This window comes from Pelobates fuscus, chromosome 9, assembly GCF_036172605.1.
Source record: "Pelobates fuscus isolate aPelFus1 chromosome 9, aPelFus1.pri, whole genome shotgun sequence".
Classification (NCBI taxonomy): domain Eukaryota; kingdom Metazoa; phylum Chordata; class Amphibia; order Anura; family Pelobatidae; genus Pelobates; species Pelobates fuscus.
The window spans coordinates 160,864,565-160,886,660 of record NC_086325.1 but is presented as its reverse complement, the minus strand read 5'-3'; the positions used below and the strand labels follow the sequence as shown (position 1 = coordinate 160,886,660).

Below are 22,096 nucleotides of genomic sequence, written 5' to 3'. Positions count from 1 at the left end.
ATACTTGTAGGCAGTGCTCCTTTCTAACAGACTGTGCCCCTATACTTGTAGGCAGTGACCCTTTCTAACAGACTGTGCCCCTATCCTTGTAGGCAGTGCCCCTTTCTAACAGACAGTGCCCCTATCCTTGTAGGCAGTGCTCCTTTCTAACAGACTGTGCCCCTATCCTTGTAGGCAGTGCCCCTTTCTAACAGACTGTGCCCCTATCCTTGTAGGCAGTGCCCCTTTCTAACAGACTGTGCCCCTATCCTTGTAGGCAGTGCCCCTTTCTAACAGACAGTTCCCCTATACTTGTAGGCAGTGCCCCTTTCTAACAGACTATGCCCCTATCCTTGTAGGCAGTGCCCCTTTCAGACAGTGCCCCTATCCTTGTAGGCAGTGCCCCTTTCTAACAGACAGTGCCCCTATCCTTGTAGGCAGTGCCCCTTTCTAACAGACTGTGCCCATATCCTTGTAGGCAGTGCCCCTTTCAGACAGTGCCCCTATCCTTGTAGGCAGTGCCCCTTTCAGACAGTGCCCCTATCCTTGTAGGCAGTGCCCCTTTCTAACAGACAGTGCCCCTATCCTTGTAGGCAGTGCCCCTTTCTAACAGACTGTGCCCCTATCCTTGTAGGCAGTGCCCCTTTCTAACAGACTGTGCCCCTATCCTTGTAGGCAGTGCCCCTTTCTAACAGACTGTGCCCCTATCCTTGTAGGCAGTGCCCCTTTCTAACAGACAGTGCCCCTATCCTTGTAGGCAGTGCCCCTTTCTAACAGACTGTGCCCCTATCCTTGTAGGCAGTGCCCCTTTCTAACAGACAGTTCCCCTATCCTTGTAGGCAGTGCCCCTTTCTAACAGACTGTGCCCCTATCCTTGTAGGCAGTGCCCCTTTCTAACAGACAGTGCCCCTATCCTTGTAGGCAGTGCCCCTTTCTAACAGACTGTGCCCCTATCCTTGTAGGCAGTGCCCCTTTCTAACAGACTATGCCCCTATCCTTGTAGGCAGTGCCCCTTTCTAACAGACAGTTCCCCTATCCTTGTAGGCAGTGCCCCTTTCTAACAGACAGTACCCCTATCCTTGTAGGCAGTGCCCCTTTCTAACAGACTGTGCCCCTATCCTTGTAGGCAGTGCCCCTTTCTAACAGACTGTGCCCCTATCCTTGTAGGCAGTGCCCCTTTCTAACAGACTATGCCCCTATCCTTGTAGGCAGTGCCCCTTTCTAACAGACAGTGCCCCTATCCTTGTAGGCAGTGCCCCTTTCTAACAGACTGTGCCCCTATCCTTGTAGGCAGTGCCCCTTTCTAACAGACAGTGCCCCTATCCTTGTAGGCAGTGCCCCTTTCTAACAGACTGTGCCCCTATCCTTGTAGGCAATGCCCCTTTCTAACAGACTGTGCCCCTATCCTTGTAGGCAGTGCCCCTTTCTAACAGACAGTGCCCCTATCCTTGTAGGCAGTGCCCCTTTCTAACAGACTGTGCCCCTATCCTTGTAGGCAGTGCCCCTTTCTAACAGACAGTTCCCCTATCCTTGTAGGCAGTGCCCCTTTCTAACAGACTGTGCCCCTATCCTTGTAGGCAGTGCCCCTTTCTAACAGACAGTGCCCCTATCCTTGTAGGCAGTGCCCCTTTCTAACAGACTGTGCCCCTATCCTTGTAGGCAGTGCCCCTTTCTAACAGACTATGCCCCTATCCTTGTAGGCAGTGCCCCTTTCTAACAGACAGTTCCCCTATCCTTGTAGGCAGTGCCCCTTTCTAACAGACAGTACCCCTATCCTTGTAGGCAGTGCCCCTTTCTAACAGACTGTGCCCCTATCCTTGTAGGCAGTGCCCCTTTCTAACAGACTGTGCCCCTATCCTTGTAGGCAGTGCCCCTTTCTAACAGACTATGCCCCTATCCTTGTAGGCAGTGCCCCTTTCTAACAGACAGTGCCCCTATCCTTGTAGGCAGTGCCCCTTTCTAACAGACTGTGCCCCTATCCTTGTAGGCAGTGCCCCTTTCTAACAGACAGTGCCCCTATCCTTGTAGGCAGTGCCCCTTTCTAACAGACTGTGCCCCTATCCTTGTAGGCAGTGCCCCTTTCTAACAGACTGTGCCCCTATCCTTGTAGGCAGTGCCCCTTTCTAACAGACAGTGCCCCTATCCTTGTAGGCAGTGCCCCTTTCTAACAGACTGTGCCCCTATCCTTGTAGGCAGTGCCCCTTTCTAACAGACAGTTCCCCTATCCTTGTAGGCAGTGCCCCTTTCTAACAGACTGTGCCCCTATCCTTGTAGGCAGTGCCCCTTTCTAACAGACAGTGCCCCTATCCTTGTAGGCAGTGCCCCTTTCTAACAGACTGTGCCCCTATCCTTGTAGGCAGTGCCCCTTTCTAACAGACTATGCCCCTATCCTTGTAGGCAGTGCCCCTTTCTAACAGACAGTTCCCCTATCCTTGTAGGCAGTGCCCCTTTCTAACAGACTATGCCCCTATCCTTGTAGGCAGTGCCCCTTTCTAACAGACAGTGCCCCTATCCTTGTAGGCAGTGCCCCTTTCTAACAGACTGTGCCCCTATCCTTGTAGGCAGTGCCCCTTTCTAACAGACAGTGCCCCTATCCTTGTAGGCAGTGCCCCTTTCTAACAGACTGTGCCCCTATCCTTGTAGGCAGTGCCCCTTTCTAACAGACAGTGCCACTATCCTTGTAGGCGGTGCCCCTTTCTAACAGACAGTGCCACTATCCTTGTAGGCAGTGCCCCTTTCTAACAGACAGTGCCCCTATCCTTGTAGGCAGTGCCCCTTTCTAACAGACAGTGCCCCTATACTTGTAGGCAGTGCCCCTTTCTAACAGACTGTGCCCCTATCCTTGTAGGCAGTGCCCCTTTCTAACAGACAGTGCCCCTATCCTTGTAGACAGTGCCCCTTTCTAACAGACTGTGCCCCTATCCTTGTAGGCAGTGCCCCTTTCTAACAGACATTCCCCCTTGTAGGCAGTGCCCCTTTCTAACAGACTGTGCCCCTATCCTTGTAGGCAGTGCCCCTTTCTAACAGACTGTGCCCCTATCCTTGTAGGTAGTGGCCTATTTTCTCCTCTTCCATGTCCCAGGTTTCCATGTCCCTTTCCTCATTCTTCGTGCCTTTATCTCGGATTCTCCTTTCAGGACACTTAATAACAAGAAGATGTTCCTGGCTGCGTTTTCCGCTGTTCTGGGAAACTTTACATTTGGCTATTCTCTGGTTTACCCATCTCCAGTCATTCCGGCATTAGAGAAGAATGTTTATCCAGATCTACACATTGAAACCAATGAAGTGTCATGGTTTGGGGTAGGTTTATATTTTTTTTCTAATGATTGTTTATTAATATTTCCATTTGCATGGCTGGAATAACTGGAGCAGGTCACATTGAGTTATCCAGTAGAATATCCTTCTCCCCGGGCTGTGTGTAGGGAACCAGAGCAGCATAACTGGATTTTCATACCATGTGATACAGCCAGTCCCCAGCCACAAATAATATCAAAGTATGTAAGCAGAAAAATAGAAGTTAGACATACAAAAATCGCTTTGTTTATTGATGAATCAATTGGTTCCAAACAAAAATTGGTTAATTGTCAACGGATCGATTTGCTCAGAATATAGATATCAATTCTATCGCTGAGTCACAAAACAAACAAAAACAGTCCACCCAGTTAGAGCTAATCATGGGCAAGGGGGACAGAGGGGGGGGGGGGGGGAGTATTTTGGACAAATAGATTTGTTTATGGGCGAACCGAAAATCTCACAAACCTAAAAATGTAACTTCCTCCTAGATTCTTAGTATATACTCCGATTAATCACTGTCAGTTTATTGTCTTTAGGAGAATGACTGTGTTAACCTTTTATAGGAATTGAAACTGTGACTCCGAGTCATGGTAGCAGAAGTGTAGTTTATCAAAGTATTTAAGCAGAAAATATAAATGTAACTTGCCGCTAGAATCACAGTGTATACTTAGACTATTCATTCTCATTTTATTGACCTTCACAGAATGAATATCTGAGTTTATTTTTAATGGGAATTCAACCTGTGACTTGACTCCGAGACACTGTAGCTGTCTCTTCAGTTTTAACATAAAACATCCACTGGGTGTGACTGTCACTTCGGCATAGCCCAACCGTAGACTTACATACTATGTCATACCTTAGCAAGACAGTTCTTTTTCATTGTATTGACCTTCGTAGAATGAATGTCTGAGTTTATTTTTAATGGGAATTCAACCTGTGACTCCGAGACACTCCGAGACACTGTAGCTGAAGCTTTAGCCATTGAGTCACTGAACTTCCTCACTTCATTATAAAACATCCCCCAGGTGTGACTGTCACTTCGGCATGGTCCAACCTTAGACTTACATATTATGTCATACGTTCAACGATGGCGCTTTATCCAAATGCATTTTATACCCTGCTTGGAATCTGCTCAGCTATTGATATTGGTCAACTTTGAAAGACGTCCAATAATCATGATTCATGTTCTCAAATTCCCATGATGCATTCTGGTGGCTGTAATTCATGGGGTAGTCAAATTATGCTCTTGAACTGTTATGTAACTAGAACTGCCACAATCCATAACCCACATTTGTCTACCTCAGATGCAGAATTTATAGAAACCAGCAGTTTGGCTTCTCTCTTCATATAACTAAATGCACCAACTAATGCTTGTATAGGGTTGGGTTTTGAATATATATATATTTAATTTAAAAAATATCAGTCTGGTGGCCTGACTCGTCTTCTTTTCTCTGCCAGTCCGTGTTTGCTCTGGGGGCCTGTCTGGGGGGGATCAGCTCCATGATATTGAATGACCGCCTGGGACGTAAACTCAGCATCATGTTCTCGGCCCTCCCAATGGCTGTGGGATTCCTCCTCATGGGCAGTGCCCAGCATATCTCCATGTTACTGCTGGGCAGGATTCTAACTGGCTTTGCTAGTGGTCTAACATCATCGTCCATACCGGTAAGTTGGCACAAGATAAAATGAGGCTTGGTACTTTTGATATTCAAATTCCTTCACATTTAAGGGAAATGCTAACCAAATTGGGATGAGTGGCAAGTCAAGTTTTGAGGCACGTCCATGTTGTGTCCAAGCTGCCATACAGTCAGGTCTCCCTCATCAACCTTCCAAGATTTCTATTTTAGAAAACCATAGGTTGGAAGGTGTAAATAATGGTGCAATCTCTTGCACGAACTAACATAATGATACCACTTTTCACATGGATCCATAGTTGCATATAGTTGTTCAGGCTGGAAAAAAACAAAACAGTTGAGTCCATCGAGTTCCATTCACACATGTTCAGACATGTTTTAAAAGTAATCCATTATTCTTTAAGTCACGGATTGTTGGGAATTGCTGAGGATTTTCAAATGTAAATGGATATTGTCACTTCCCTGACTTTTAATGTTACCTTCACTAATTCATAGTGAACAATGTGTATTTGTGAGCCTGGTTGTCCAATGCGAATGGGCACGCTGGGCAATTGCCCACAAGCATAGGGGCCACATAGGCGTGACAACTTTTCAGTAGAATATTCTCGGAGATTTATTTGGAACTTTCAAACCCTCTTTATTAAAACCGTTTAGAAGGACTTATCACCTCAGTATTAGCTATTATCTGTACATGCGATCTTGCTTTTTCAAATACATATCTTCACCTTGACGAAAACAGCGTACACTAAGTCGACAAAAGCAAGACAAAATCAACACAGAATTTGCTGTAGCCGTAAAGTTATAATACAGTTCTTTTAATATTATTATTAGTTCAGGTCAGCTATCAAAACTAACCATTTCTGGGTGAAGAGAAAAGACTGTCTTACAGCATTGGTAACTTATTTTTTATTTCTAAGTTTTTCTTTTCACTACAGTACAGGGTAATCCTATAACTCCACTTGACGGTCAGCTCCAGCGGGTGAACACTTTCTTTATTCTCAAAGCATTTGTATTTTCATCTTCGTGTTTGTTCTCCGGCATTTTTCTAGGTATATATTTCGGAAATCTCCCACGGTGGGGTCAGGGGTGCACTTGGAGCCTGTCCCCAGATAATGGCTGTTTGTGGGGCTCTCATTCTTTATGCATTTGGTATGTATCATTTTTTTTTACCTTTATAAAGCGTGGTTTGGCATTGACATCTAAGGCAAAGGATGGGCAAGGACTTGCAAACACGTGGCTGGAATGGGTCTTATAATCTGGGGGAAAAGGCATGTCTAGAACTCGAAGCAGTTATCAAAATCCAGAATCACGTCAGAGGCTGGGGATCCATGAATGTCAGTAATAAGGGAGATGAGGTGAGGGTGCAGGTGAGCCATAGGGAGTAACTTTACCAGTGAGATGATACCTGACTTCAGGCAAAATGAGCAAACTTGGTGATTGTTAGGTGAATAACACCAGCATGTACCAATTAAACTGTATTGGGTTTATATTTTGTAATGTATTGGAGCTGTACAGGATTTAGAATACTCATCTCATTTACTTCTAAAGTTTGCACCAGGGTCATGTATTTCTGGACAGCTATTGGATCCACATGCTGTTGGGAGGTTAATTAATAGATATGCCTGAAAGATGGAAGTCAATCACAGCTGGAATTCCATGGAGTCCACCCATGATTAACTCATTTATTTCTCTCTGAAAGCACATTGATTCTACATTCTACGTTCTACATTTGTAGCTCACACTTAATATTTATATTTTGTTGTTGTTGAGGTTTTCATTTTTTTTTCACCATAGGGAATTTCTTGTCATGGCGGTGGTTGGCCGTGGTTGGAGAGGTTCCTGTATTTATAATGCTTGTCCTTATGTGCTTCATGCCTGATTCGCCTCGCTTCCTGATCTCTAAAGGCAAAGATAAGAGGGCGCTCAAAGCCCTGCTGTGGCTTCGGGGGGCTGACACTGCGTATCAAGAAGAATTTGACAGAATTAAGAACTCCATGTGCATGGTACAGTATTCTGGAGAACATGAATGAATGTAGAGAATGCAAAGCAGGATAGAAGTAATAGGAACGTAGAGAAAGATGATGGATTGGATAGGATATTCCTTTGTAGAGAAGAAGAGGTTTAAGGTTGGATGGATGTTTTTCATTTAAGATGAAGATATTTAGAGCTTTAATCGATTCTGCTTGGTTGAGATGAAGAGGTTCTCAAATGAAGACATTGGATGTTGAATATGATGCTATTTGGTTGAGAGCCAAGATTAAGAGGTTGTATGAGGATGCTCATCAACTGAGAGGAGGAGGTTTAACATTTGAATGTGATGTTCATCAGCTTACAGTCTGGGAAATTGGTTGAATATTAAATCAAAGGTTCATTGCCCTTTATGTGGGAAAAGTAGGTACTGTTACTTTCTTTTTAATGAAACTGTAGTCTGATGAATACTGCTCTGAAATGCTCAGTATACAGTTGTGTAGGAGAGCAAGACAGAAGTTCTAAAGAAGGTTTCTTGATCACGGATGTCTCATGAAGTTCATTTCCATCCCCTAGACTCACTCTCTGTCGTGGGCTGAAATCAAGGATCCATACTACTACAAGCCCATTCTCATTGCCATCCTTATGAGATTCCTGCAACAGCTCTCTGGCATCACACCTATCTTAACATATCTGGAGCCAATCTTTGAGAGGACCTCCGTGACTTTGGTGAGTACCTTAAAAAACCTGTGTCTTTGCCCTACACTTAAAGGGTTACTCCAACCTCCATGACCATTTCTGCTTTAAGAAGTGGTAACTGTGCAAGCAATTTATATGTGCAGTGTTTCAGTTTGAATTACTGCCTATGCTGGGAAGTATGCATTTTTGTGCCGGGGTCTGGTTGTACCCCTGGCACACAATACTTAATCTCCTTGTATCTCTGTTCTCGACTGCCTAATGTGAGTTCTGTGCAAAAATTATGCCTATATTCAGCACTACAAGCTGCAGAGGGACATAATCATTGTCTTCCCTTGCAGGCAGTGCAATGAGGCGCCTGCAAGAAGTCTGTAGGACTGTGTGAACGTGGTTTGGGCAGACAGTCCTCCTAAATGTCTGCAGTAGTTCTCACCTCCGTACCTCATGTGAGTCCTCCCAGCCTCACTTATTATTTTGGTTCCCTTCGTTTGACCAACCCCCCTTGTCCTCTCCACACTCGCTCCCTGAGCTGAGATCAATCCATGCATGCGCTCTGAGCCTGTATCCTGTGAGATCTGGCCAATCAAATGTTTCTCTAGGAGAAGCATTTGGTTTGACCTCATAGAGGGAAACAGTGACCTGGCACGATGAGTGAATATCGTGGAAATGATTGTAACGAACTTGGCTAGAGGTGAAATCTGGCTAATTTTTAAGCTTGGTTTACCTTTTTTGGGGGACGAAGTGGACAAGGGCCAAACAAATAATAAACACCAAAAATAAATAAAGTTAAAAACAGGGTTCGAGTAACCCTTTAAAATTAGTATTTCTGTTTATTTTAGCAGAATGTGTTTGTAAAGTGTTATTTCATCATACATCTTGGGTACGTGAACATTCTCAATCAGTGCGAGAAGTAACGTGCTGTTTGTCTCCTGAAACAGTTGCTCACTATCTAGGCAGATGCTGACCTTTGTGCCCACAACTTGTAGACATTCTAACAAATGTGTAGATTTTTAAATATTTCTGATTAAATTAAATCTTGGCCATAGACACCTACATAGCTTTTTTTTTTCCTGAGGATTGAGTGACAGGAGAAAAGCAAGAGAACCCTCTTAAAGGCGGTTCTCCTGTTCTGTCTCACAGTAGTTACATCCAAGGTGCTATACTAGGTGTGAATAATTCCCGCTGTGAGCGCTACTGTTCTGATGCGGAAATGATAGCCAGTGTCATAGGGGATGTCGGTATGACAGCCAATAGCGGCGCTTCCGCAGCACAGACTTAGAAAAAACGCAGAAGGCGGTCCTATCTCCTCAATGACGCTGCAGGAAGAGAGAGCCTCTGTGCTGGAAAAAGGTAATTAAATCTTCATTTTTCTCTCTCCTTTCTATGCCAAGTAAGAGGTGAGGCTAACCTATTTAAAGCTAGGGAGAGAGATCCTATAGCATTAGGAAATTTAACTCCAAGTACGTATTCCTAACGCTATAGTGTTACTTTGGTTTTAATGGTTAACTTTTAATAATGACTCATTACACAGGGACTCAGAATAATGGAACAAAGTAACTTCCCTACTGACCGCACTCTCAGATTGAGACATATTGTTTTTTTCCCACTCTTATTTTCAGTGTCACTTCCCTCTCAGCTGCCGATTAACAAATAAAGGTTTTCCTGCTTTGATGGAGTGTCATTCTCTGCTCTGTATTAACCCCCTGGTGCCTGGATATAACCAAACCTGTACATCAAGGCCTGCCGTAACGCAGAGAGTATATTAGCAGATATAACAGAACATGAAAACCGTTACGATGCAAAGATTTACGGAAAATGCTATAGAGTTATTCAGGAAACATCGAATTCAAACTAAAAAGTCAACAAGATTTTCTATTTAAGGAAAAAATAGCCAAGGTTTAGAAATGTCTCTTGTGGTTTTTTCCAACTAGACATTTTTGCCCATAATAATCAAATTCCACATTAATGGATTAGGGATTAATATTGCAACTCAATTGGTTGCTGCATAATATTGTCAGTATGTTGCCAGACAGACAGGATGTCATGTCCCTTTAGTGTGCGGCCAACCCCTTTTCTGCTCAGACTTGCAGACTTGAAGGTGTCACTTCCCTCAGGGCCCACATCATGGTCCCGATTATATGCCTCCCAATGTTGGGAGGTATGTATATAAAATACCCAAGAGAACATTTTTTGCTACTGGTACACTATCATGATATGACTTGTAAACCGCATTCTAAAAGCACTTCTTACACTTAAAGGGTCACTCCAGCCCCCTAATCAACTTTAGCTTGCTGAAAAGCTTTATGTGGGAAGAGTGCCTTCTCTTTTTCTCGTTTGCAAAAATCGTAGATTTCAATAGAAATTGACACTTTTATAAATTAACCTGGTTACACCCCCTTGGCTTTTAAGGAGAAAACAGATGTTACTTCCTGGTTTCGTTAGCTCAATGCAGCTGACCTCAAGAGACAGCAATTGTCCAGAGCACCTGCCTTACCAAGACTCCTCATTGAGCTGCATTGGGAGGTCTGTGATTGGACAGCCACAGAAAGTCTGGGCGGGGTTAGAAGGGGAAGGGCTTGCAAAGGCAGCAGAAAAAAGAACTGCAGGTTTTGCAAACTGATTTTAGATATATCCCCAAACATAATTAAATGCATGCAAGTTTTCATTTAAGGTATATCTACTAAACAGTGTTTTTTTAATTTATGGTGTATTTGGGCAGTGGAGTGTCCCTTTAAGCCATCCCATGGTTGGAATCCCAGACAGTTGCCAAGAAACACATTTCCACAAGTGGTTTTCATGTACAGGGACTTCTTTGATCATCCCAAAAATTGTGACAATTAGTGTCAATATAAACCTGCTAAGAGGGTTTAAAAACAGGCCAGTTGTGGCTGCCATTAAAGAGATTCGTTTTACCCTATATAAAGTCTAGGCTCATGTTTGGGGCATTGGAGAGCTATATTCACTCAGGAGATTGCTATAATCACTATACTTCCTTGGCTTACAACAATTGCTCTTGTAAGAGCAGCCTGCTTTGCTTTCTGGACTAGGAGAGGCCTACCCACTGGAAGCTAGATCCTGGTCTTGGGACCAGGGTGTAGCGGTACTTACCTTATCTGTTCAGACAGGAAGGCGGGCAGTGACCGCGAGAAGCGGTCACGTGTCCCGCCTGCAGCTAAGAGCGCGCCGCGAATCTCGGGCGCGCTCTTAAAGAGACAGTGGGAGCCTAAATTGCAAAAAGGCTCCCATTGGCTCCTGTCATGCCAATCACCCCATACACTTACCTGTTGGGGGAGTGGAAGTGACAGGAGCCAATCATATTAGTTTGAAGGCTACTTATACTTACCCTTTTCCCTTAGTTCCTTGCCCTATCGTGGTTTCTGCTACAGTTCCCTTTAGTGCTTGTTGTGTTCAGTTGTGTTTCTCCGTATTTGACCTTGGCTTTGTATTCTGACTTCGTTTTCGCTTTATCCTATTCTGTACTGTTTGCCGGCTTGCTGATTCCTGTGTACCAGTCCCCGGCTAGTTTTCGTTTACGCTGTCTCTTTGTGCCCTTGACCTCGGATCGTTCCTGACTCTGTCTTATCCTATTACGTCGAGTCCGGCCACTCTAAGGTCCGGTAGACGTATCTCTCCTCTGTACTGTCTTCTGTTAGGCTGGATCCTGCGTGTAGGGGTATATACTCGTTACATTACGATAGGGCCATGGACCCCGCAGATTTAGCTCAACAGATGGCGACCCATGAGGCTAGATTTGTAGAGCAGGATCACCGTATGGATCAAATAGCTCAGGCTCTCCAGACGCTCTTAGCTAGAACCATTCCAGCAACCGCACCTAACCCTCCTGCACCCCTGCTTCCTGAAGTATCGAATATGCCTAACGCTACAGCACATTTAACGCCTCCTCCTAGGTATGGAGGGGATTCTAAGACATGCAGAGGGTTCATTAACCAAATAGAGTTTCATTTTGAAATGTATCCACGTTCATTTCCCACAGAGAGGTCTAAAGTTGGGTTCTTTATGCACCAACTTACCGACAAAGCACTTGAATGGGCAAACCCTATTTGGGAGGCTAATGGACCTATGGTGCATAACTTTCACAGTTTCCTAACAGCTTTTCGCAGAACTTTTGATACTATGAAAAGGTCTAAGAATGCCGCTAGAGCATTAATGAGGGTTAAACAGGGTTCTAGGACTGTGGCTGATTACGCTATACAGTTTCGTACCCTTGCCTCACAGGTCGATTGGACCAATAATGGGTTAACTACGGCCTTCATGGAAGGTTTATCAGACTCTATATTGGATGAGGTAGCAGCTAAGGAGCTTCCTATTGCCTTAGAGGACCTTATTGACTACCTCATCGATATAGATAATAGGATTCGTGACAGGCTCTATACTAAGAACAGGAATAGACGTTTTGTTACACCTATTCAACCCAGAGTTAATATACCGGAGAGTGTTAAAGTATCTGAAGAGGAACCTATGCAATTAGGGGTTGCCAAACTCTCAGATACTGAGAAATTACATAGGAGAAGGGAGGGACTCTGCCTATATTGTGGTAAGAGAGACCATATGGTAAAGGAGTGTCCTCTGCTCCCGGAAAACTCTCGCACCTAAGACCTTATAGGGGACTGGCCTTGGGTGTGATTTCTAAGTCTCCTACATTGCCTCCTAACCGACTGCTTCTCCCTGTTTCTTTACATATGGGAGAGAGTTGTATAGTTGAAAACATAGACGCCCTGGTTGATTCTGGGGCAGCCGAGAACTTTATAGACTCTGGTTTTGTAAAGAGAAACAATATTCCCATCAGAGAGAAGGAGATACCCTTGGCCGTTGAGGCCATAGATGGTAGACCATTGATATCTCCTGTTGTTACTCACGAGACTACACCGCTACACATGTACACAGGGGTTCTACACTATGAAACCATTCGGTTCCAGGTCATCACCTCTCCCTCTTCACAGTTGGTGTTAGGGTATCCATGGTTACGTGCCCACAATCCCATTTTTGACTGGGAGACAGGGCAGATAAAATCATGGAGTGAAGCCTGCCATGAGTCATGTACTATTGAAGTCACGCCTGTGAATTCTATTAACGTTCCTACTGTTCCTCCTTTATCTACGACAATACCCTCTCAGTATTTAACTTTAAAGACTGTCTTTGATAAAAGAGAGGCTGACAAATTACCGCCTCACAGACCCTACGATTGTGCTATTGATTTGTTGCCTGGTACTATACCTCCTAAGGGCAGGGTGTACCCCCTATCGGTTCAAGAAAACCGTGTCATGGAGGAGTACATTAAAGAGTCATTAGACAAGGGATTTATTAGAAGATCCTCTTCTCCGGCTGGAGCGGGGTTCTTCTTTGTATCAAAGAAAGAAGGTGATTTAAGACCTTGCATTGATTATAGAGGTCTTAACAAGATCACCATCAAAAATGCTTACCCTATACCTCTAATAACAGAATTGTTTGACAGGCTCAAACATGCTACGGTATTCACCAAATTAGATCTTAGAGGAGCATATAATTTGATACGTATTAAAAAGGACCACGAATGGAAGACAGCCTTTAACACTCGGTCAGGTCATTATGAGTATACCGTCATGCCATTTGGGCTTTGCAATGCCCCAGCAGTGTTCCAAGAATTTATTAATGATGTCTTAAGGGACTTTATTCACTCATTTGTTATTGTGTACTTGGATGACATTTTAATATATTCTACTGACATTCACGCTCATCACAGACATGTTACAACAGTTCTGAAGACCCTTCTTGCTAATGGTCTTTATTGCAAATTAGAAAAATGTCTATTCGACCAGTCCGAGGTCCAGTTTCTAGGGTATTTGATTTCCGCCGAGGGTTTTCGGATGGATCCCCAGAAGCTCGCTGCAGTCATAGAATGGCCTCTGCCGCAAGGTCTGAAAGCCATCCAGCGTTTTCTGGGTTTCTCTAATTATTATAGACGTTTTATCAAAGGTTTTTCGTCTATAGTAGCGCCTATTACTCGTATGACTAAAAAGGATGGCAATACACGTGTCTGGTCTACTGAGGCACTTCAGGCTTTTGACTTTCTTAAAACTACGTTCGCCTCTGCCCCTATTTTACAGCATCCTGTCCCCTCATTGCCATATATACTTGAGGTTGATGCTTCCGATATAGGGGTAGGTGCTGTCTTATCCCAAAGAGAGTCTCCTGACAAGCCATTGCATCCTTGTGGATTCTTTTCTAAACAAATGTCCAAGGCAGAGAGAAATTATGATGTGGGTAATCGCGAACTCCTTGCTATCATTTTATCACTCAAAGAATGGAGACATTTGCTAGAAGGAACTAAGGATCCTATTCTCATATTTACAGATCATAAGAACCTATCCTACCTTAGCGAAGCTAAAAGATTGTCTTCAAGGCAGGCTAGGTGGTCACTGTTCTTGTCTCATTTTAATTATATAATCACCTATAGGCCAGGTGACCGGAACACCAAAGCGGACGCTCTGTCCAGACAATTCGAGACTATTGACAAACAGGAGATTGATGTCACTCCTGTCATTCCCCCAGACAGGATAATAGCAACTACTATATTGTCTATTTCCTCGTCCCTCTTGCAGGCCATACAAGCGAAACAAGGTACGGCACCCAGCGAGAGGCCTAATGATAAATTGTTCGTTGACATTCCCGAGAGACGGGATATTCTGTCACTTTATCACGATACTAAGACTGCTGGACATCCTGGTATTTCCAAAACAGTGTCAGCCGTTTCTCGGTATTTCTGGTGGGATACCTTACGTAAGGATGTTACTGACTATATAAGTGCTTGTACTACTTGTGCATGTATGAAAACTTCTCGTAGAGTTCCTTGTGGGCTGTTGCATCTGTTACCCGTTCCCGAGAGACCTTGGTCTAATCTATCAATGGATTTTATTGTTGAATTACCCCCTTCGAATGGTAACACAGTCATCCTAATGATAGTAGATCGGTTTTCCAAAATGGCTCACTTTGTGTCTCTTCGCAAGTTGCCCACTTCCAAGGAATTGGCTCTTATCTTCGCTAGAGAAGTGTTTCGATTACATGGTATTCCCTTATCTATTGTATCCGATAGGGGTAGCCAATTTGTTTCCAGGTTCTGGAAAGCCTTTTGTTCGGAGATGGGTATTTCCCTCTCATTTTCTTCCGCTTACCATCCCCAGTCTAATGGAGCTGCTGAACGTGCCAACCAGTCTCTTGAGCAGTACCTCCGTTGTTTTGTGTCTCACCATCAGGACAATTGGTCTGACCTGCTTCCTTGGGCTGAATTTGCTCGGAATAATGCCACTCATGATTCTTCCGGCAAAAGCCCTTTTTACGTTGTCTATGGCCAGCATCCCGTTGTTCTTCCGGCTGCATTCTCCTCACAGGGCATGCCAGTTCTGGATGAGCATTTGGCTGGTTTGCGTAATACTTGGGAGCAGGTTCAGCGTTCTTTGGTGGACTCTGCTGCCCGCCAGAAGGCTCAGGCTGACAAGCATCGCAGAGCGGCTCCTTCCTATGTTGTGGGGGACAGGGTTTTGCTTTCCACACGGAATATTCGCCTCCGGGTGCCTTCTATGAAATTGGCTCCCCGCTTCATTGGTCCTTATCGCATTATACATAAGGTTAATCCCGTTTCTTATGCCTTGGGTCTGCCTAAGAATCTGCGTATACCCAATGTATTTCACACCTCTTTGTTGAAGCCTTACGTACGCAACCGCTATACCCGGCATACTCCCCCTCCCCCTCCTGTCTCTGTGGAGGGTCATGAGGAGTTCGAAGTATCTGCTGTTATTGACTCTCGTTTTCTTAGGGGTCGGCTTCAGTACTTGGTACATTGGAAGGGTTATGGGCCTGAGGAGCGCAGTTGGATTTCTGCGGATGCTGTTCATGCTCCCCGCCTTGTACGTTCTTTCCATTCGCGTTTTCCTGCCAGGCCTGGTCCTGCCCGCCCGGAGGGCGTGTCCTCAGGGGGGGGTACTGTAGCGGTACTTACCTTATCTGTTCAGACAGGAAGGCGGGCAGTGACCGCGAGAAGCGGTCACGTGTCCCGCCTGCAGCTAAGAGCGCGCCGCGAATCTCGGGCGCGCTCTTAAAGAGACAGTGGGAGCCTAAATTGCAAAAAGGCTCCCATTGGCTCCTGTCATGCCAATCACCCCATACATTTACCTGTTGGGGGAGTGGAAGTGACAGGAGCCAATCATATTAGTTTGAAGGCTACTTATACTTACCCTTTTCCCTTAGTTCCTTGCCCTATCGTGGTTTCTGCTACAGTTCCCTTTAGTGCTTGTTGTGTTCAGTTGTGTTTCTCCGTATTTGACCTTGGCTTTGTATTCTGACTTCGTTTTCGCTTTATCCTATTCTGTACTGTTTGCCGGCTTGCTGATTCCTGTGTACCAGTCCCCGGCTAGTTTTCGTTTACGCTGTCTCTTTGTGCCCTTGACCTCGGATCGTTCCTGACTCTGTCTTATCCTATTACGTCGAGTCCGGCCACTCTAAGGTCCGGTAGACGTATCTCTCCTCTGTACTGTCTTCTGTTAGGCTGGATCCTGCGTGTAGGGGTATATACTCGTTACACAGGGTGGGTGGAGGACAGCAAGACCCCAACCAATCTGCGGCGGTTTGTGGGGTTTACGGTGGTTATGGTGTCCGGTGCGGTGCTTATGGTACTCAAGGATTACTAGGAAGCACCGATTGACGGAGGTACTCAGTCGGGGTGCCAGGCAGTCCGTCACACTGTCCCTCCTAAATAGGAGGATGGGTGCCCTGGAAACAGGCTCTCCTCTGGCCTCAGTGCTGTAATATACAGGCAGACTCCCATGAAGTATAGCCATTAGGAGCACTGTTATTCCAGCTTCAAAACTGGACATACACAACTTACCCAAGTGCTCACCAACAACCTCTTAAATGTGACACATTTGTTATAAGAAAGCCTCAATGGAAGTATAAGGGTCTACAGAAAATCCATACCCCTCCCCTATACTTATCTAAATTACTGATGCACTTACCTGAGGAGGAAAACCAAATTATCTAGCCAGGATAGAGTCTGACAAATGAAATAGCCAGGATAGAAGCTGACAAATGAAATAGCGAGGATAGAGGCTGACAAATGAAATAGCGAGGATAGAGGCTGACAAATTATGTAGCCAGGATAGAGGCTGACAAATTATATAGCCAGGATAGAGGCCGACAAATTATATAGCCAGGATAGAGGCCGGCAAATGATATAGCCAGGATAGAGGCTGACAAGTTATATAGCCAGGATAGAGGCCGGCAAATGATATAGCCAGGATAGAGGCCGGCAAATGATATAGCCAGGATAGAGGCCGGCAAATGATATAGCCAGGATAGAGGCCGGCAAATGATATAGCCAGGATAGAGGCCGGCAAATGATATAGCCAGGATAGAGGCTGACAAATGAAATAGCCAGGAGAAAGGCTGACAAGTTATATAGCCAGGATAGAGGCTGACAAATGAAATAGCCAGGAGAGAGGTTGACAAATAAAATAGCCAGGATACAGGTAACTCAGAAAAATAAGGATTTCACAAACATACAGCCTAATCTGTTAAAATTAGATTGCACTTCATGAACCATTATTATCTCCTTTGGGGGGAGATAGGTTCAGATCCTCGGTTACTAAAGGGGGCGTTGGTGCTTTTTCTGGGGCTTTAAGGGCAAATGACTGAACCGTGGCCAGTGGCCACACCTGAAAAAATACTGGCATGATGAACATAAAATAAAATCCAGGCCTGCTAGGGACAGGAACAGAAGACTGTCTGAAAGGGAGTACCTCATTTCACAGAGTTGTTTCCTGTCCTTTCTGCTGTGAGAAAAAGACCTAACCATAATAAGTCAGTGCTTGACCAGAAATGTAAATAGCTGAAAAGGTAGAATTGTGAATGCTCTCCTTTCATATTGTACATTGAATTACACAAAAGTATTCATATTTCGTATTGTATGGTGAATTGGACAAGTTGCTGATAAGATTTGGAACCCATTTCGAAGTTGGTGTCTTCATGACTTGTAACAGTTCATATCAATACTTAACTGCAGAAAGGAATGTAGAGACTTAGAAAAATCTTACAAAAGAGTTTGCGGCAGTTTTACGCAGTAGGGAAGTTAAAAAATACTTGGTGTTGAGAAGGGCATATATGATGGAGAAGGAAGGTTGAGACGGAGATGGAGATCGGACCACTAGGTGGCACAAATGTTTCTCACCTGTTGTCTAAGCTTATTCTACACCTTTCTGATGCCTGTGTTAATAATAAAATCTGCTTATAAGATTAGAACAATCTAAAAAGATCTAAGGTGTATTTATTGTCCTCTGAACTTTTTTTTCAATATTTTCTGTCAGAAAGGCGGACTTGATGCTACCCTGGTGGGAATTGCGAGGTTACTTTCAGTGATGGTTGCCGCAGCAATCATGGATAAAGCTGGCAGGAGAAAACTACTCTTTACGTCAGGTAAGTGGTCTTGCAGAGGTGCTCCAGGTGGGGCTGGTCAAAAATAGTTGAACTAAAAAAAAAGTAAAATTGGAGAATTTTTGCAGTTCTAATGTTTTTGTCTACAATTTCCAATCGTTTTATCATTTCTCCAAAATTTGCTTATTTCTGGAAAAAAAAAAGGATGTGGTATAGACTTAACGAGCTACGTGACGTTTTTTGATTTGTTAGAAAATGTTTCCATATTGGTTTGATCAATCTACCCCAAGGGTAGGCAACCTTTGGCACTCCACATAATGTGGACTACATGTCCCCTGATGCTTTGCCAGCATTATGGCTGTAATGGGAGACATAGCTTACAACATCCATCTGGAGTGCCGAAGGTTGTCTGCCTCTCATCTATCCACTTTTTCTACTAGATATCAAGATAATACACCTCACAATAATCACTGATAATGGTTAATTGGAAAAAAAAATTGTAAGGGATTTGTTGAGTTAGAGCTCTTGAAGGATTAGTTTGATACTCCTGATGTCTAAGGAAACCCCACAATGATGCAATCAGTGTGCTCCTCATCAGCTGGTCATGGGACTCAAGAGGAACCTCTGGCCATATGTGTTTGCACATTGACACAGACTTTTTTTTCTTCCAGGTTTATTAATGATGGCCTCTTCTCTTGCCATGGGACTATACATCCATTTCATGAAGGACATAGACCATCATGACAATTCTACCAATCTCACTGTCTTTATGGCTAACCAGGGCTCATCTCCAAATCACACCAACTATCTGTCTTTCATCCCATTGGTCTGTGTTATGATATACATTATAGGTGAGCACCAGGGATGATCAGATTGTGTGCACAGGAATGATGCTTGTGTAGCAAAATGTATCATCACCTGATTATTTATAATAAATATAATGTCTCTTTATAAAGCAATGGTAAGAGGAGCACAACTTGAATGTACCATTTTATGTTCGGCACCAGTTCTAAATAAGGATGTTATGGTACTAGAGAAAGTGCAGAGGAGGCCTACAAAATTAACAAGAGGAATGGAAGATTTTAGTTATGAAGAAAGGCTAGGAAATGTAAATCTGTTTAGTTTAGAAAAACAGTGCCTCGGAGAGTAATTGATAAAATTATACAAATATATTAGCCAAACCATTTTCTGGAAATATAAACATTAATACTACTGTACATAGGTCACACGGTCATCCGTTTTTTTCAGCCTATGTAACTATGGCTGTGACATTATCCAATTAAATACATATTTTATGTTACAGAGACTATACCTCCAGCAAAGGGAAATAAGTGTTATAGAGGTTGGTCAGGAATGGATAGTTGGGTGATCACTAGGTGGAACTAGCTAGAAGTAGGAAACATTCTTGGAAGAGTAAAAAAAAATATGCATTCTTTGAGCAGCCACTCAAACTTTGTTTTAGTTTGTTATGGTTAAGATGTATGGGTATATATTTTTTCTATATATTTCTTTGAAATATCTTGCACCATGTCTCATTACACTCATCTGCAATGCGATCATACACAGTTGCAGACATTTGAATGTGATTGCTGCTGTAGAATACACAGGATAAACAACCTTCTGGTCTCCACATTCTGCCTTATCTACTCTCTAGGACCTCTATCTTGCTTGTTCTACAAGAAGGAAGATGAAAGATCCATTCGATCTTCTGTAGACTTTATCTCTCACTCTCTATTTTTCAGGCTATGCCTTTGGCTGGGGGCCCATTACTTGGCTGCTCATGTCAGAGATTCTACCCTTGAAAACACGAGGATTGGCTTCTGGCCTCTGTGTCTTGGTCAGTTGGATCACTGGGTTCGCCCTCACAGAGGCCTTTTTCCCAGTTGCTGTAAGTAATCGCTGCTTGGATACCACGTGGCTGTGGCAAGATTTGGCATATTCTGGATATATTAGAGGTAGACTTGTATGATGTGTCTGCATGTCGTACATTGAAGACTGGGGAGAGTAATGGTTGGTACGCACATGTACGTGATAGGAAACGTACACTAGAAAAATTAGAGTTTTGTCTTAATCTGCTCTAGTACGAGTGTATGGACTAGGGAATGAAGGAGAGAACTGTAGTCATGATGCTGTAATGTGGGTGCCCCTGATACAGGCAGCACTTTTGAGAGATGATTCCTCGATGTGTTAATCTCCAGGAAAAAACAAGTTTAAACAATCTGACTGACACAACCTGCGATTCACTAAATGTAAAAAAAAAACAACAAATGGTTCACCCCTCCTCAGTACTTATAAATTGCCTTTAAAGGAACACTATAGTCACCTAAATGACTTTAGCTAAATAAAGCAGTTTTAGTGTATAGATCATTCCCCTGCAATTTCACTGCTCAATTCACTGTCATTTAGGAGTTAAATCACTTTGTTTCTGTTTATGCAGCCCTAGCCACACCTCCCCTGGCTATGATTGACAGAGCCGGCATGAAAAAAAAACTGGTTTCACTTTCAAACAGATGTCATTTACCTTAAATAATTGTATCTCAATCTCTAAATTGAACTTTAATCACATACAGGAGGCTCTTGCAGGGTCTAGCAAGCTATTAACATAGCAGGGGATAAGAAAATCTTAATTAAACAGAACTTGCAATAAAGAAAGCCTAAATAGGGCTCTCTTTACAGGAAGTGTTTATGGAAGGCTGTGCAAGTCACATGCAGGGAGGTGTGACTAGGGTTCATAAACAAAGGGATTTAACTCCTAAATGGCAGAGGATTGAGAAGTGAGGCTGCAGGAGCATGTTCTATACACCAAAACTGCTTCATTAAGCTAAAGTTGTTCAGGTGACTATAGTGTCCCTTTAATGTGTACTCAGAAGATAAACATTTCAAGCTTGATAAAGACCCCGTTATGTTAAAGGGAATTTATAAGTGCTGAGGAAAGCTGGACTGTTTGTTTTTTATTTGGATCTTTCGCTGGTTATTGGACGTGACCAGAGGTCCGGGAACATCCTCTTGAATGCTGCAGTGCGTGATAGTCTATTTCTTATCTACTAATCACTGGTTGTTAAAACATTGTGTCTGCAAGGAAGCTCACAGTCGTTTTTCTCCCTTTAGAATGCCCTGGGACTGGAGGTGCTTTTCTTTTTCTTCACGGTTGTCTGCTGTTGTGGTCTGTTCTTCACCTACTGCTGTGTTCCGGAAACCAGAGGGCGGACCTTGGAACAAATCGAGTCCTTCTTTAGAACTGGACGTCGATCGTTCATGAGATAGGAGAATTAACGTCCATCACTCTCACTGACCATTTCAAAGAACAACGTTAATAATATTTCGATACACTAAAGGAGGTCATCCATCCAATTCCAGAGACCCAAACATTCAAGTATGGCAGCACAGTGTTGTCCACTGGTGATAGTGGATTTTATTGTCTAGTGGCCATACTGAATACTGAGTGAAGACTGCTCTCTGGTGTTCCTTATAATCTGATGAAGTATTATGTGTTAACACTGGACGTGTGTTAACCTGTGGTTACCTGTAATGTCTGTTTCACCCAATGAAGACCTTGAGATTTTGGTGTCCGGAGGACAGACTATTATACACGGACCTCTAAAAGCTCTTTACAAAGAGCGTGTTTTTGCATCAATATGAAGTTCAATGCATGTTAATCCATTATTGAATCTAAAGCAATTTGCAGAATTCACAAAATTTTAAAAAATGACTCACATTTATTTGTATTTTTTTTAAACGAAGCATCACCTATAACAGTGAGAATGAATCAGAGAACAGTTTCGGTGCAGAGATCAGACAGATTTCATGCACTTACAGTACAGCACAAAAATATATAGGTACATAGTGACATATAGACCTACTGATGCTGCTAAAAAATACACGTTGAAAACCCCTTTTACATTAAAACGTGAAAGATGTGAAAGATGAACAAATACCAGAAAAAAAAGAAGCACTAAAGAAAAAAATGATAATTCTGTATTTATCTACAATTTTAGTAGATCAGATTTCATTAAAATGTAAGGGGGGGAAATAAAATACAAACAGTGCATAATAACATGCATCCCATAGCGTAACCAATAAACTCGGAGTGGCGCAGGTTGTTGGTA

General features: G+C 43.5%; 1 protein-coding gene across 1 annotated transcript in view; it reads left to right on the top strand.

Moving 5' to 3' along the window:
- Positions 1–21,658, top strand: part of LOC134573261 (solute carrier family 2, facilitated glucose transporter member 6-like) — a 31,681-nt gene extending 10,023 nt beyond the window's left edge. Inside the window, exons 2-10 of the mRNA XM_063432895.1 lie at positions 3,117–3,279; positions 4,732–4,938; positions 5,957–6,056; positions 6,702–6,910; positions 7,452–7,604; positions 17,924–18,032; positions 18,662–18,841; positions 19,733–19,878; positions 21,099–21,658. Of these exons, the coding sequence (XP_063288965.1) occupies positions 3,117–3,279; positions 4,732–4,938; positions 5,957–6,056; positions 6,702–6,910; positions 7,452–7,604; positions 17,924–18,032; positions 18,662–18,841; positions 19,733–19,878; positions 21,099–21,254 (1,423 nt within the window). The 3' untranslated portion in view covers positions 21,255–21,658. The remainder of the gene's footprint in view (positions 1–3,116; positions 3,280–4,731; positions 4,939–5,956; positions 6,057–6,701; positions 6,911–7,451; positions 7,605–17,923; positions 18,033–18,661; positions 18,842–19,732; positions 19,879–21,098) is intronic.
- Positions 21,659–22,096: the final 438 nt, after the last annotated feature.